The 15,591-nt window shown below is 46.2% G+C and overlaps 1 protein-coding gene across 7 annotated transcripts; it reads right to left on the bottom strand.

The window, feature by feature from the left end:
* Positions 1 to 1,146: 1,146 nt before the first annotated feature.
* On the bottom strand, positions 1,147 to 10,853 carry RFT1 (RFT1 homolog). 7 transcript variants are annotated; one of them, XM_032441610.1, is made up of 13 exons: positions 10,490 to 10,853; positions 10,273 to 10,363; positions 10,070 to 10,186; positions 9,415 to 9,604; positions 8,688 to 8,789; positions 8,109 to 8,243; positions 7,338 to 7,416; positions 7,017 to 7,067; positions 6,149 to 6,279; positions 4,884 to 5,028; positions 4,166 to 4,271; positions 2,842 to 3,091; positions 1,147 to 2,391 (listed from the first exon to the last, which is right to left on the bottom strand). In XM_032441610.1, exons 1-13 carry the CDS (start codon positions 10,836 to 10,838, stop codon positions 2,227 to 2,229), a joined length of 1,911 nt encoding a protein of 636 aa, XP_032297501.1. In that variant the 5' UTR covers positions 10,839 to 10,853; the 3' UTR covers positions 1,147 to 2,226. The 7 variants fall into 7 exon arrangements, 6 of the variants coding, with proteins under 6 accessions (XP_032297501.1, XP_032297503.1, XP_015705793.1 ...); XM_032441612.1 differs by having other exon boundaries at positions 2,842 to 2,962; XM_015850307.1 differs by having other exon boundaries at positions 10,273 to 10,358; positions 10,477 to 10,589.
* Positions 10,854 to 15,591: the final 4,738 nt, after the last annotated feature.

Here is a 15,591-nt window from a genome sequence, read left to right as displayed (position 1 = left end):
TTGGGCAGCTCTCCACCAGGCTCCGTGGCACATGGAGGAGGTGGCGCTCCTCCCGGGCAGACAGCTGAGCGCCCTGCAAAGCTCCCAGCATCTCCTGCCTGCTGCTCAGCCCCACTCCTCGGGCACATCACTTCCCTTTGCCCCATCGCCCGCACAAATTGTGCTTTTGGAAAGTAAATGGGAGTCGTTAGGACTGGCCCTAGTATCCAGTTTTTCATAGTGACTGGGCCCGTGTGCTGCTTTGTAACCTGTTATACTGCAGATAACAGCGGAGCGACATAATGGGAGAATTTCTAGCATTTCCAATGCAGTCTCAGGAACTGCAATTATTAGGCATTATCCAGGTTATTATCCAGTGTGCTTCTATTTTATTAATAAATTGGATGTGAATCAAATAGGATCTAATGTTACCAATGCTGGAATCTATGGGAATAGGCATTTGATGTGTTAGTAATGCTGGTTACAATGCTGTTAGCCTACCAATGAGCCTTTTCTAAATTGGAGAAGACAAAACCTGGACAGAAATCTCGGGTGAAGGGGATGTTCCTGTATCATAGTGTGATCACTTCCTTTCAGCCCGCTCATCAGGATTTGTAAACTATGACCGTGCATCACTTGAGACAAAGCTGTTGGGTGCACCTGGGCTGGAGTCAGGGAGGTCACAAGTACCTGATGGGGGCGGTCACATGTACCGGTATATACTATTTGTTGCAAGGCATTAAATTCGTTCTTTTGGCATTACGCACTGTGTGTGAGTCTCATCTGTTCCCCATGTGCGGAGGCACGGTACTTTCACACGCAGCCTTGACTTGTCGCCGGATTTGGAGGCGACAGTTAAGAAAACATTTCTAACAGAACCAAACATTTCTAACGGTACCACAGTGATACCAGAAAGCATTTCACCCCGTCAGCTCTGTCCATTGGTACCAACTCCTCACTGCCATTGGAAGTGAAGATGCTTCTAGAGCTGTCTCAGGACCTGTGGAGTTTGCTATGTGATGACAGTGAAGTCTTCATGCTGTACGTCTCAGCACACTCGGCATTTCCTGCTCCACTCAAACCATGTGAAGGGAATGCTGGTTGTTACAACGTGCTGCTCGTATGCTCTGAAGTCACATCTTAGACCAGCAATACGACATGGCGCCCTTAGGAAACAAAATTCAATGCTTTATTGCTTCTGAGCATTGACATTTTCAATAAATTAAATCAACACAAAGGTTTATAACAAACACAAAAAGGAGCAACCAGATGAAAAACCTCGTTGTAAGAAAAAGCAGCATTTTTTTAATCCAAAAGCAAGAGATCCAACACGCACAAACCCAGAAGGAAATCTCATTCAACATACACAACGTTCCACTTTGCAGAAAGGCGAGACAAATCTGCTCATAACTGCACTGATCACCTCAGGTAGGAACAGAACAGCAGTGAAGTCAATGATATTTAACTCTACCTTCTGGAACTTGGACGTGACTGTAATTCACAGCTGTTGTTCGGCACTGCTCAAAAACCCACCACACTTCTGTCTAGAGAAAAGCTTCAGAGCATTTCTGACAAGCTAATCGATTCTCTCCTTACATGAATGATGCTGACAGAAGTAAACTCACACAGCCAGCTTGGACTTGGACACGCTGCATATTCCAGTAGCTTCCCTGCAAGTACCAGAACTGTCTGTTTAATGCTTCTCACTTCAGGGCACCGATAACTCAGGTTTTTCTGCGCTGCATTACGTTCCACTTTGGTACTGGTTTCGTGCTTGGTCCTCGCTCCAGTGTTTGCTTCAGGTTTTGGTTCTGGTTTTTGTTTTTCAACATCAAACCATTTCTTTGCTAACTTTTTCAACAGCCCACCATCCTCAATAAGGGTATTCTTAATTACATGTTAATTAAGACGTAAGCCATACAATGCCTTCATATATGTCTCCCTACCAGTAAGAATGGAGCTCCCCACATTAATTCTGGCCATCAGTTCATGTCAGGCAGGTGCACTACAGACCTTCATCACCAACGAGGCTGTTGGAAGAAAAGCTAAGAACGAATGATGCATGAAGAGAAAATTACTCGGCTCTCTTTCACTGTACAGAGTAGTTTAGTCAGCAACCACTTATACTGTCACTATCAATACTTCCAACAAACTCATGTGGAAACCTTTATCCAGGCAGACCCGTGCAAAGAATACAACCCTCCATAATTGCAGCCACGAACAAGAATTATTCTGCCCACGAGCATTTCATGTTCCTTTCTTCATATACTGGGAGAGGAACTGGCTTCTGACAAAGTGGACCAGCTTGGTCTCTGTGCAGAACATGGTAATGGTGGTAGCTGCAAAGCACAGCGCCCCAATGCTGATGTGAATCAGCCTTGACATCCAACCCTTATCGCAGCAGAAGAATGCCTAAAACAAAGGAAACCAGCAACTGAAGGAAAACCAGTTGGCACAAGGTAGGCCAGCTACATACATGATAGATGTTGTTGTTTTATTCCCCCTGCACTGCTTTTTTATTTTTTTAACCGAATCTTTAGTGACCATTTCTTTGCACTATCACCATCAATTACCAAGAACTAAGAATGTGGATATACAGATGGCCAGCAGAACTGTCTGACTCATTAGGTACACAGTTCTCTGCCACCTGGAGAAGGCAAGCAGGCACACATCTGAAGATCAATATAATTGCATGTCTTTGTTTCATTTTTAATAGATCTATACGCAGCCTTGCAAGATGTAATGGAAATCTCCAAGGCTATGGTTGTAAGCCTTTCCTGTTGATATATTTCTTTCCTTCTGGTAATGAAGCCATCTGACAAACCTCCGCAGTGAAAGGAACATCCCGAGGCAGATACTTACCTCTGAATAAACAGTAATTCCTCCACTTATGACATAAGCGAGTATTAAAAACGGTGAGGGAAGCAAGCCTGTCAAAGGTCTGTAGGAGCTTTCCTTGAAGTACTCATAGATGTACTGGATGCTGTGAGCAATGCGAATACCCATATTAAAGCAGTTGGCAAGGATGAAGCCAACACTTCCGTGCCAGCGGGTCAAGAAATAAGAGATGCACAGGAACACGAAGGACAAGGCCAGCATAACAAAATTGTACCTAGGAAGAAGAAACAATATAAACAACATATGCAGTTGCACTATTTAATTACTAAACTCATTTTCAGAAGATAAAAATCCATTCGCTTTCTAAAACATGGGAGCAACAACTCCTGTCATCTGCTAACAGCCGGCAAGGCTGAGAAAAGAAATGCAGCACAAGAATGAAAAATACGTTGAGTAAACTAAACCAACAACTACTTTAAGTGAAGGAAATTCTATCCTACTATTCACCTGTGCATTCACTTCAGAAAACCTACTAACAATAATTAGCAGTATCAAACACTGAGGACTTTTTCCTTCTCTATTCGGTACTGAAGAACAATAACGCTCAATAGGGTGACACTTAGTCCTGCTCCAAACAGTGGCTTTAAAGAGAAGATCACACTTGGAAAGGGGGACAAAAGCAGTCCTTGCACATCTAAAAAGAATTGCTCAATTGCTAAACTGCTAAAAGAGGATCTCTTTTAATTAATGACCTAAAAAAAATAAAGGCCTAATTAATTTGGAACAGAGCTGTAATAGACAACAGCCACAGAAGTGAAACAAGTCCGATGGCAGCCATCAGGTTGCAGTGCCAACACACCACAACAGAGAACCAAGAAAACATCCAGGCTGCAAAACATCACAGGAAGTCATCTGTCCAGAGCTCTCCTCAAGGCCGATAAACCACTGAACTCATGTCATCCCAAATGTGATCTATAGAAACTGTGACTGAGAAGTTTTAACAGCTGCAAGACTTTAAGGAGTTTAACATAACAGTCCACCTTAAAAACTGAAGCTTCTATTCACGTACATGTACAGAAAATAAGACTTCACATTAAATTACTTTCCCAGTTTGCTGTGTATTAAAAGCTAATAACCTTGTCAGTTCGGATCCTTTTTACCCAAAGGTTTAAACTAAAGCTTTTACATCGAGGTCTGCACACAGTCCTTAAAACGACTGCAAAAAGAAACTGCCTTCTCAGTAACAGAAAAGCATTTCCAAGCGAATATCCAAGCAGAACAATTGTTCCCCATTTGCATGCTTAACTCCATGCAAATCACACACAGATGCACTGGGGGTACTCCTCACCTGTCCACTTCTTCTTTGCACATCGAAGCAAACGTGAAACATTCTGTTACTCCATTGACAGCAAGAAATAGGACATACAACGAGTAGCACCGGAGAAGATCGGGACCTACAACAAAATAAAGACAGCAGCATTACAAGGATAAAGAGATCATTATTTCTTTTATAAAGCCACAGTTTCATACTCCACAACAGAAGCTGTAACATTATCACCGATGATAACAGCAACTTCTGTGTCCCTTTGAGAAGCTTCTGGTCTGGACATCTTGACAAGATGACAAACAGAATAAACAAAGCAAGGGGAACCCAAACACAAAGTACAAGGCGGCAGCAGCTATTAATGTAACAGACAAGATCTCCTCCACAAAAGTGGTGGTTGTATTTATTGGGCCATAAGCTGGTACACGTGACACAAGTCAGGAAAAGCCAATGCTTTATCCTTCCTTCCTTGTAAACCTCCTAATATTGTTAAAACTACTGCTGGGCTACATTCCAGCCTCTGCAAGCATCCCTGCAGGTAACTTTGGGAGCTGTGGTGCTACAGTTGGAATATTCTAAATGCATGCATCTACAGGAGGGCAAAGCAATCAAATAATTCTACCAGAATGAGGCTACTTGAAGCTCCTTTTAACCTGAGCTGATTTTTTTCAGACAGAAAGCTGACCGAGCCAAGAGCTCAGAACAGAGCTGAGAAACAAAAAACACAGCTAAAGCTTTTTACCTGTTCCAGAACTGAGCATTGAACCTCCATAAATATCCAGAGCCAGCTGAGAAAAGGCACATCCAAAAACAGCAATGGTAAGGCCAATCAGAAGCACCAGCTTCAACAGCAGTTCTAACACATTCGAAGCCATAGCAACATCATCCTGGAGAAAAAAACAGAAACAAAACAACAAAACCCAGCAGTCAATTACACGAACTAGAACCAGCACAACTGCTGCTGTCACCAAGAGAAACTGTTCCAGGGGGAAAAAGTCCACTGGCACAATGCAAGGCACAGCCAAGACTATTTTTTGGTATTGACACACCTACACACTTGTCCTGGCTTCCAGCTGTGCTCAGGTATTCTTATTCTCTTCCGTATTATATGCAGAACTCTCAACAAAGATCAGCCATTGACAGCTCTGTTTCAGGGCTTAAGGAAAGGGGCAAACAGCAGCCAGTAAATAGCAAAGAAAAGCACAGCATTTGCCCAGGGCCACAGCCTGAATCACCAAAAGGGCCACGTCTTCATTGTTACACTGGACTACAAGTTTCGCCACAGCATAAGGAGCCACTTGTGAGTTCTGTACATGGTAAGATGCAGCTGCCCACACCCCTCATGAGGAGTCAAACCTCCTGCCAGGTGCACGGGATAAGCCCACACACAAACACACCATGAACACTCCACGTCAAACACACACACAGGTACACCTCTGTCAGCCTACCATTAACGTGAGACACGACACTTGGCTGACTGGGACCTTCCTATCTGACCAAGAATTTCTTCTAGAGCATACAGAAACCTCTCCTTCATGTAACCATCGTTACTGCGCAAACAATCCCAAAGCTCAGCCAAAACACAGCTGTCTTCCTCTGGAAAGGGCACCCTCTGAAGCGCTCAATGCTTACCAGCCTGTTGTATTTTCAAGTCAGTCAAATATTGTCAAGTGCCACTTATTTGCTGGAAAGAGATTGAACCTACAGTAATTGCCTCAGCACAGCTGCACAGACATGGTGCACAAGCACCATGCTGTTGGAGTAGAGGATTTTAACTTCAATACCAGACAATGCAGCATTATGTCATTGCACCTCGTAACTCCTACTTCGCTACCTTTTTATCCATTTGCTTTTTGTCCAGACTCCTTCGGCATGGTCTCCACTTCAAGTTTCTTTCCAAATATCTTTACACTCAGTAATTTAAACACACGTCAGTCACACTCCTGATACAATTGATCTCCAACAGAAGGTAAGCATTTCATGTGGAACCAATACTAACAAACGTACCTGCTTCTGATCCTTTACATTCTTCCCTCTTTCCAATACTTGAGCGAAAAAGACATAAAAACTCTCTTCAATAGGCAAAAAGATGAACCTGGCCACCAGCGACCCGAGATTATTCACGATATCATACACACCTTCACAAACAAAACACACCAACAAGCTGTCACTTTTTTTCTGGCACAAATTCCTATTCCACATTTCTGATAAACAAAGAGAGAACCAGTGGAACTTAATGCAGCATTAGAGCAAATCTAGCAATAGCCCCAGACACCCCCAGGCAGCCCCTTCAGTTCTTACTACAGAGGAAGATAAAAGATCCAGATGCAAGAGAATCAGCCTGTGGCGCAGCCAGTGCTGTCACCTGAACTGCTGCTGCCATTCATTACTCTGTAAGGACACTGCTTTTATGGAGCACATTCAGTTGGAGATGTGATGCTACAAACAACAGTGTTCCTGCTGTAACAGCTAACAGACTGCAAAGGAAGACAACAGGGCCAAGAAAATGAAGAGAAGGAACTGCAATGTATCAGATACTATGCTGCCTCCTTCCAAGTTTTTAAAACAGAAACAAGACGCACAGCAGAAGAGGCACAACTGCCAAGTTTTGATCCAAGGGAGAAGCATTCCTTAAATCCACGACCCTCAAACAAGTTGCTCTGGTTTTGTTTCTTGTTTTTTGGTGTGTGTTATATTTAATAACCATTTACCCATCATTCTCTGAAATGCACCTCAACGTCCCAGCGCCACTGAAATCCTCCAACATTTTCATGTTATTTTCAAATGGTTTCTAATATTTTCAGTATTTTCAGAAGCAGACAAAAAGGAGCAACTAGAAAATGATGTCATTGTTGCACAGCATCGCCACACTCACCCTGATCGCCAAAGTTTATCACATTCAGAAAAGTCATCACGTATCGCTCACCTGAAGTTGAAAACACAGAAGTAAGGACAAACCCCCACATCTCTCCCCGTGTGTGTCCAGGCCCTGCTAACAGGACGCATTCCAGAGACATGTCCAGCAGGACGGTACAGTTCTGATCCTCCACAAACCTTCCGTAACTGCACCTGGGTTGCCAACACCTGCTGGTGCCGCTCTGACCACCATCCCCTCCCAGCCTTCCCAGGCTCCTTGTCCATTTTGTGACCTGTATCCACTTTCCTTCCCCCAGCATTCCCACACATCGAGCCTCACCCTCTGTCAAAATCTGCTTCAGGAAGGACTGTTTGAAGAAGCTCCAAGTCAGCCATGCTTCCTTCCAGTTAAGGAAAGCCTGCAAAATCAAAGAAGCAGCGTCACCCTGGTCTGGCTGACTTTCTCCCTTGTGGAAAATCACCATCTTTGCAGATACACAAAGGAACTGCATAAGTTTTCTACAGAGTAAATCACTCAACAGTAACCAGAGAGGGGGAAAAGTTGTTTAGCAGACCAATATAACTCTGCCCCTCACAGTACTGTACATCTTTCAGTGCTCTTCAAAGCACTCCTGCAAGCCTCACAAGACAGAACTGCCTTCATGTCCTCAATCTCTCAGTCTCTCCTCATCTTTGCCTTTTCATTTCTTTCTTTGCCCCATTTCCTTTTTGGAGGACATCAGAGATCTGAGTATCTGCAGGACGCTGTGCACCACCACGTTCTGTCTGAGGAGAAGTTGAAGTACCAGCTCTGTAAGACAACCCTGGATTCTCTTCTACCTGATACCAGCTCACTCCCTTTAACACTGTAAATGTTCCATCTCCAATCAACAGATGAGGCAGCCAACGAGGCCCAGAAACAAAGAGCTCCAGGTTCACTGTGGTTTTCTGACAAGGATTTGAATGCAACAACTGTGAATGGAATTTTATGCAACCATGCTTCCTAACCAGCCATGGTGTCCAGGAGCAGAAATAATCTCTCAGTCACTCCATCAACTCCAGTTTTCAAAGCGCTCTCGTCAAAGACTTAAGAATGAACTGTGTGACCCACCTTATCCGCCATCCAGTTAGGTAACAGGCCTTTCATTCTTGTAATCGGAAATGACTTCTTTGTTGCTTCAGGAGACCCCAAGAACTTTGCAAAACAAACCACATAGCACAGCACCAGAACACTGGTGTACAAAAGCTGGAAAGACAAGGAAGGAAAAAAACAAAGAATGAGTGAGAACTCAGTGAGAAGTGAAGGCAGTTCTTCCTCCTGTCAACTCTGAACCTAGCTGAAGGCGTTACTGTAACTCCCCTCCCCACACACAGAGTACTGTTGATTTAAATTCATTTTAATCAGCAGATCAGCATCACAGCCCTCTGCCCTCAAGAACAGCTAAAGCACACACAACGTAACAACCTTATTCACAAAATGTACCTTTAGGCACACAACAAAGGTGCCCATTAAACTGACTGGGCTCAACGCGCCAAGTAACGTCTATCACCAAAATCCTTCACATTTAAACCCTCACCTCGGAGGAACATTCTCTCACCTCCTCAGTGTTATCTAGCAGGTTAAATGTCACAGACAGCAGCAAAGAACATTTCAGAGCAAGAATTTATATACAGAATACAGGAAACTTACCTGAGCCAAGGAAAAAATGTGAAGGCCCCATTGCGGATAAAGGATGACTAAGATAACTGTCAAAGTGCATTTTGACACTATCGAAAGGCTTTCAGCAATTACCTTCAAGAAAGAGAAAATAGACAACGCTCATTTTTGCCAGCTTAACCACCTACAGGAAGGCAAAGCACTCCAGTTTCACACACACAACCCACAAAGGACCTGTAAGGCATTCACAGTCAGTGTGGCTACCACAGTTCTGCTGCTGCATTGACCACCTCACGCTGCAGCATCTCTGCACATTCTCAAGTCTTATAGGGCACTTTTCCCCCATCACACTGCCCCGCTCCCTTGTGTGGGACCCACATGGGAGTAAATCCTGCTTGGCACAATCGTGACCCCAGCTGCTGCATTTCACAGCCTCACACCGACAGTGAAAAGCAGAAGTGTGGAAGGCGTCTGTGCCTCCCTCTGAGCAACACTTGTGATTATACATTTAATGAGCATTAGGGAGGTAACTTCTAAACAAATTAACTTCCTTTTTTAAACAGGAGCAAATTAACGTTACAAATACATTATGACTACATCGTACAGCACGAAGCAACCCATAGCTTCATTTGTTTTTTAAGCACCCCTGAACATGCACAGATCCAGTTCAGGAATCTGGTCTTCATTTCCATTACGTCACTTTTTCAGCACGAAGTTTCTCCGTCCCACACAGCCCTATGCTCACAGCTTCCCTACTAACCTTAAGCCTTACAAACAGGTGAGCCTGGGCTAAAACCCAGAATGGCTCCCCTAGAAGCTCAACAACTGCAGAGAGGCCAAACGCCACCACGCCAGCCTGATAGTGAGGAACCACGGATGGATCCGGAACTTCAAGTACGTGCAGCCAGACGAAGCCCAGGAAAACAGACCAGAAGACACCAAGAGGGACTCTAAAAAGTTAATGTAAAAACAGTCAGGTTTCCTTCAGCAGAAAAAAGAACAAGAGAAAATCTGATTCAAATTTCCCACGCTGCTGTACTTTACGTATGTCGAAAGAGATCAGACAAACTCATTGCTATTGTAGCTACAAGTTTTGGTGTAAAACCTGTCAGTGCGAGCTACTACTTGCAGCTATGAGTCTGATAGCCCCAATGTAACTGTTACAGTGAGCCTTCCAGGCAACGGCAGTGGAGTCAGCAGAAGAAAACATGCACGGCATGCAGTGCAGACACGGGCTGCAGACACGGGCTGCAGACACGGGCTGCAGACACGGGCTGCAGACACGGGCTGCAGACACGGGCTGCAGACACGGGCTGCAGACACGGGCCGCCTCGTGCAGGTCCCGCTGCAGGACCCGCCGCCTCCTCCAGCCGGAACCAGGAGTGAGCTCTAAAGCAAAGCGGAGCCGCTCTCACGTCAGCCACAGCAGGTTGATGGTCGCGGCCCAGCTCCGCTCCGCGCCGCCGCTCAAGCAGGCCCTGCGGAACGCCTCCCTGGCCAGGAACACCGCGGTGGAATAGAGCAGCGTCAGCCTGCGGGAGACACGACGGGACACGGGGTCGGCCCCGCTCCGTGCCAAGGAAACCCGGCCACCAGAGGCGGTTCCCGGCGGCGTCACCTCACGCTGACGACGCCGAGGAGCTCCCTGGACAGGTAGCGCAGCGTCAGCGCGTTCAGCCCGAAGGTGACCGCCCGGAACAGCACCTGCGGGGGAACGGGGGAGGAAAGCGCTGCCGGGGGGCCGGGCCGGCTCCCGCGGGCGCCGCCCAGGAGGGCGAGGAGCGGGAGGAGGCGGGGCCGGGGGTCCCGGGTCGGCCCGCACCTGCAGCAGGGCGCTGGACGAGGCCAGGCGGGCGGTCTGACGGAGAGCACCGACGGCCGCCATGACACCGAGCGACCGGCCGGAAGGACGGCGTCGCGCCGCGATGACGTCACGAGGGGGCGGACGGCAGCAGAGCTGAACCCGACCCGTGTGGTGCCTGTCAGCAGGTGGCGGCGGGGTGACACAGCGGGGTGTGCAGCGATACAATGTACGGCCTCAGTGTGCGGGGAAATGGCAGCCAGAGGCGTCCAGCTCCACTTGTGAATGTGGATGGAGCACAAGCAGCGCGTGTGAGCGCAGTGATGTGGTGCATTGCAGCACTGGGGGCACGGACAGGAAAGAAAAGCCCCAGATCTGGCCATGCAGCTTTTAGCAGCGCCGCATTCGGCTCTTGTTCTTTGCTGGCCAAAACACGGAGCTGCTGGTAGTGACAGTGCTGAGACACGGCGCTTTGTAGCTGACACTGCTCCACACAACTGTGCTGTTGTGCTCTTTGCACCCGGTGCAGTTCCCATGGAAATAAACGGCAGGCATTACTTTTGGAGCAGCCCGTACAATACAACTTCACCACCTCATTTTATCTGTGCCTTATCATCCTACCTAAAATGTAAGACTCTTTTCTGAGAATCCAATAGTACCGAAGGTTCATCGTAAGAGACACTTCAGGAGTCACCTCAGGCTGTTCTAAAGCGGTAGAACACTCCCATCGCATCCTGAGGAATGTGGAGAGGTCAAAGAAGAGGCTCTGACCCCACGTCTGAGGCTAAACCAGCACTGACATCCTCCGTGCACACCATACTCCTAACATTCCATGTCTGATGTGGAGCAAACTCCTGTCCATCCGCACACAAAACCTGATGCGATCAATTATGCTGAAAGCACAATACAGAAAGCAAAAACCTGTTCTCTGTCTGTGGCGAACCTGAAATCTTTCCAACAGAAACAGAGCCCCACAGCATCCCTATGGGAGCAGCAAGGCACAAATGCCACTTCTGACTACTGCAGTGACACCATACCCCGAGCCTGTGACTTGAATCACTTCATCCTCTCACAAACATTACATTGTACAGAACGAAACCCCGTAATGTTGTCAGTAACGTTTCCGAAGGGTATATGCAGGTTCACTGCAGCCTAGGAGAGAGCTAGCCAGGAAACCATGAAGTCAGCCTTGCTTTTTTATTGAATTATGGCAGTTTTCCAGACCTTTGTGTGATTATTAAAACAAAAGAGAGAACTGTGGTGCTTAACAATGAGATCAGATCAGCGGTACAGAGAGTGGAATGTGTAATTTGCAACAGGGGAGGCCCAAAATCAGACTTGCCTTGTTAAACCATACAGATAAAAGGGTGAGCAGCCCTTTTCACTGTGCAACACTGGGTTTTTCAACCAAATCCATGTGAGGCTGCTATGAGCTTTGCGTGTCATTTTCTTGAAGCACATGACGACTCACCAATAAAAAGTGAACTCATTCAGTCTGCTGGCTGTTTTGCAGCCCAGGCTTACATTTGGTCCCTTTTTACCTCTGAGCCAAAGTCTAGCATCGTTAGCAAGAGGCCAAGCTAAGACATTTACTTACACGCAATACCATTTAACCACGTTAATAATGCAGGACATCAGGTGGTTCCAGCTGGGTAGTGCAGTGAAGACATATCAGCTATTTGCTCAGAACTGAACTGAGAAAACAGAACACTTCATCTTTGCTACACCATCGTTTACTGTCCGTGTTCTACACACAGAAGGTGTGCCCACGTGAAGAACACGCTCTGTGCTAACTGTGGGGCACAGCACACTCCTCGGTGGCTGCTCCTGCATTGCTGAAGGAAAGCAGTCTTTGTTAGCAGATCTTTTGCTTGGAAGACAAACCAAACAGTTACTTACACCAGAACACAGTAAAGCAAAAAGAATAATAAAGTTACTTGAAAAGTGATTGTGCAGAATGGACAAGGGAGAAATGCTCAATACTTGCAGAAGTAGAAAGAAAGGTCCTGAAAACAAGGGAGAATTCTGGCATCACTTATTTTAAAAGAATGGTGACTCAGTATTTAGAAAAGAGGTCAGCCACTGGATTTCACAACCACATGTGGAGAACACTACAGAGGAAACTGGATGGGTCTGCCAAAGCAGTCAGTGTAGGGCCGAGAGCTGCCTCCCCCACACACACCGAGGTGGATTCAAAACAAAAAAACACAGAACTCTCCTCTGCAACTATTTCTGAAGTGTTGACCAGCAGAGTGCAAAACCAGCAGCACTGAACTGCTACAGGGACCGAAATGTGCTGACATCACCAGAGCCAGGTGGGCAAATCCGAGACAGCTTCGTGTGTTACTGCCCATCCTGTACCCAGCTGTGCATAAATAGGAAATGTCAGTCTAACTATTCCAATGCAGTCTGTAAGGTGAACAGACAACACGTGGAAAAGAAGGACTTCCCAGTCTTCTCCTGGAAGTGAATGAGAGGAATTTTATGGACAACAAGGAAAGCATATTGATAGTCAGAATGCTTGTACAGCACATGCATGCTATAAACTGCACTGTATTCCACGATACTGTCTCATCCTTGTTGCTCTCCTCTGGTGTTTTCAGCCTGGGTAACGTCAACTGAAGCAGCACACCTTACAGCACACACCGACATAACTAAACACAAGTCACAAATAAGGGAGAAGTGGAGCAGATCATTCCTTTATAAGATTAAAAAACCATCCTGGGGATTTTCTTTGAAACTTATGCCATGCGGTTCCTGAACTTCCTTTTCATCAATGGTTCCAAACACTTTGTCCTTCACAAGACCGTCTTCCCCCCCTGGGGAAAACACAGCATTTCCACTGCTCAAGCATTACAGCTGGAAGGCACAGGACAGGAATTAAAGCACACTTCACTAAGTGAAACTGTTAACTGCATTTAGAGACTGAAATAATGCAGAAAGCCTAAAAGAATGAATGTCCTCTCCTTGCAGAAATGGATGGAGGTTTCAAGAACCAAAGCTCACCATCTGTCTCCCTTTCTGTCACTGAAGGAGCACGCCAGCTCCTTCATAGCATGCCTCTGATCCTCTCGTTTTCCAAGGCAAAAACCTAAGAATGACTCTCACAGGACTCATTAAGGCTGCTCCCCCCTCCAAGCAAAGAGTAAGCACAAGTAGAACTCTGCACAGTGCTCCCAGGAGATGCATGGGAAGACATGTACTGAGGCAGCCAACGCAGCTACTTTCACCTCTCTGGGAAACAGACTGAAAAAGCTGAGGCTGAAAGGACAAATGATGTTTTCAGTTTACTGCTTTAACTTCTCAGCTAAACAGCAAGGATGAGCTGTCCACAACTACGAGCAGTTTTGCTAGTAATTCACATGGCCACTCACTGGAATGAGGGACGCGCTGCTTAGTGACTTGTGTATAGAAGCAGGGAGCACACACATGTCATACAGCACAGGGGTTTAACAGCCAGTATCCTTACGGTGCTTTTTGAAAGCAGCCAGGACAGTCAGGTCACAAAGATCACAGCAGTCTTGACTGACTGATCTTCACTCACAGAGGGGTTCTTGAGATCTTTCCTGTTGCATTATAAAACGATGAGCATCAGAGCTCACACGTACACCTGCACAGTGGAAAGTACCCAACGTTCATTGAAGTCATCCAGGATGCACGCAGCATTCAGAGATTCCTGGTCCTTTTACATACCCACAAAGCACTGTGTACTTCGAAGACAAGGAAGTGGTGTACAGACACACACCTGTGATTGCTTGGCCCCACTGATGCTGTTAGCAGCCAGGTTTGATCAGAGGCTGAGCAGTCAAAAACTCTTTCAGAATCTTATCCACCATCCTCTCTTCAGCTCCCCTGCTGGAGCTGTTTTCACATCCGTGAAAATCTATTAAACTCTAATGTTTGCTTTTGTAACAAAGTCCTCCAAGACTGCAAACAGCCTTCCTTTTCTCTCCCTTTTTACTGTTTAATAACTTGTACAGAAATAGCCATGCTGCAGATCTGACAAAAGCCAACCCACCACAAACCGTGAAACAAACATGCACATAAAAACTTGGGGCAGGGGAGGAAACCCTCCAAAAATCCACAACCTATTTGAGACTTTATAAAGACTCCTCCCAGCCTCACCATGGGGTGTTTGGCCTCAGCCCACCCCCCACAGAAAATATTCTCTTTTTTCCCCTTGTGAGAATACTGACAAATGTGGGTGGCAGCCTGGGGCTCTTCTCCTGGCTCACAGCATTGCCCAAACACACACAGCCCGCCTCCATGCTAAAGTAAAACTGCAGCATTAAAATATTTCTGCGTGCTGCATCTGTTCTCACCACCCACAGTCTTGCTCCTGCCTTGCTGCTCTTGCCTACTGGCGTGAGTATTCCAGCTTTAGATAGAACTGTTTTAGGGATACAGGCCAAGAAGGTTAACGACAGTTAGCTTTTGTTGTTTGGGTTGAATATGGTTAAAATCTGTGCCCACACCCAGTATTAATAAACAGGCTCAGTCCGTGGCAGTGGACAGGTTCATCCCTGCAGAAGAGAACTGCCAAGTGAGTGCCAGCAACTACTCCAAGTCTGTGCAGCACCGCCTGCAGAAAGTGCTCTGTACTCTTCCTTACTGACGTTCTTGGGTTGGATGTCTTTGGGAAAGCTGCCTGTTTTCTGTGCTAGGATGACCGAAATCAAGCAGCTTTCGACTTCCAAATCCATCCACAGTCCAACTAAATCTTGACAATGAGAAGTCCCTGTTCTATAGCTCTACTACATGGACACTCAGCTGCTGGTCCAAACGTGGCACTCTGAAATTATGCAGGTTCTCAAGCAGCTCTACAATTACTGGAAAGTTAATTCCAGAACTGCTGCAGTGAATTGTTTTTAGCAGCTATTAACCTATGTAAATGTCCATCTGTTCTGATTCCTTTCCACTGCTGAGTGTCCAGTGTCTGTTTTGTGATTTGAAGGTGACTGAACGTTACAGTCAGCTGTGAACAGGAAAGGTAACGGGTCACTAAAGCACACAGAAAGTCAGCATCGTTTGTAAGGTGGAAATGAAAAACCATAGTCTTCATTCTGATAGTCCCTCTCACTACCAGCCTTTATTACTGCTGAAATGAGAAAATCAGACTAGAGGGAAAGTTGTAAT

Source organism: Coturnix japonica (genome assembly GCF_001577835.2).
Source record: "Coturnix japonica isolate 7356 chromosome 12 unlocalized genomic scaffold, Coturnix japonica 2.1 chr12random664, whole genome shotgun sequence".
Lineage (NCBI taxonomy): Eukaryota > Metazoa > Chordata > Aves > Galliformes > Phasianidae > Coturnix > Coturnix japonica.
This window is presented reverse-complemented; position numbering and strand designations above follow the sequence as displayed.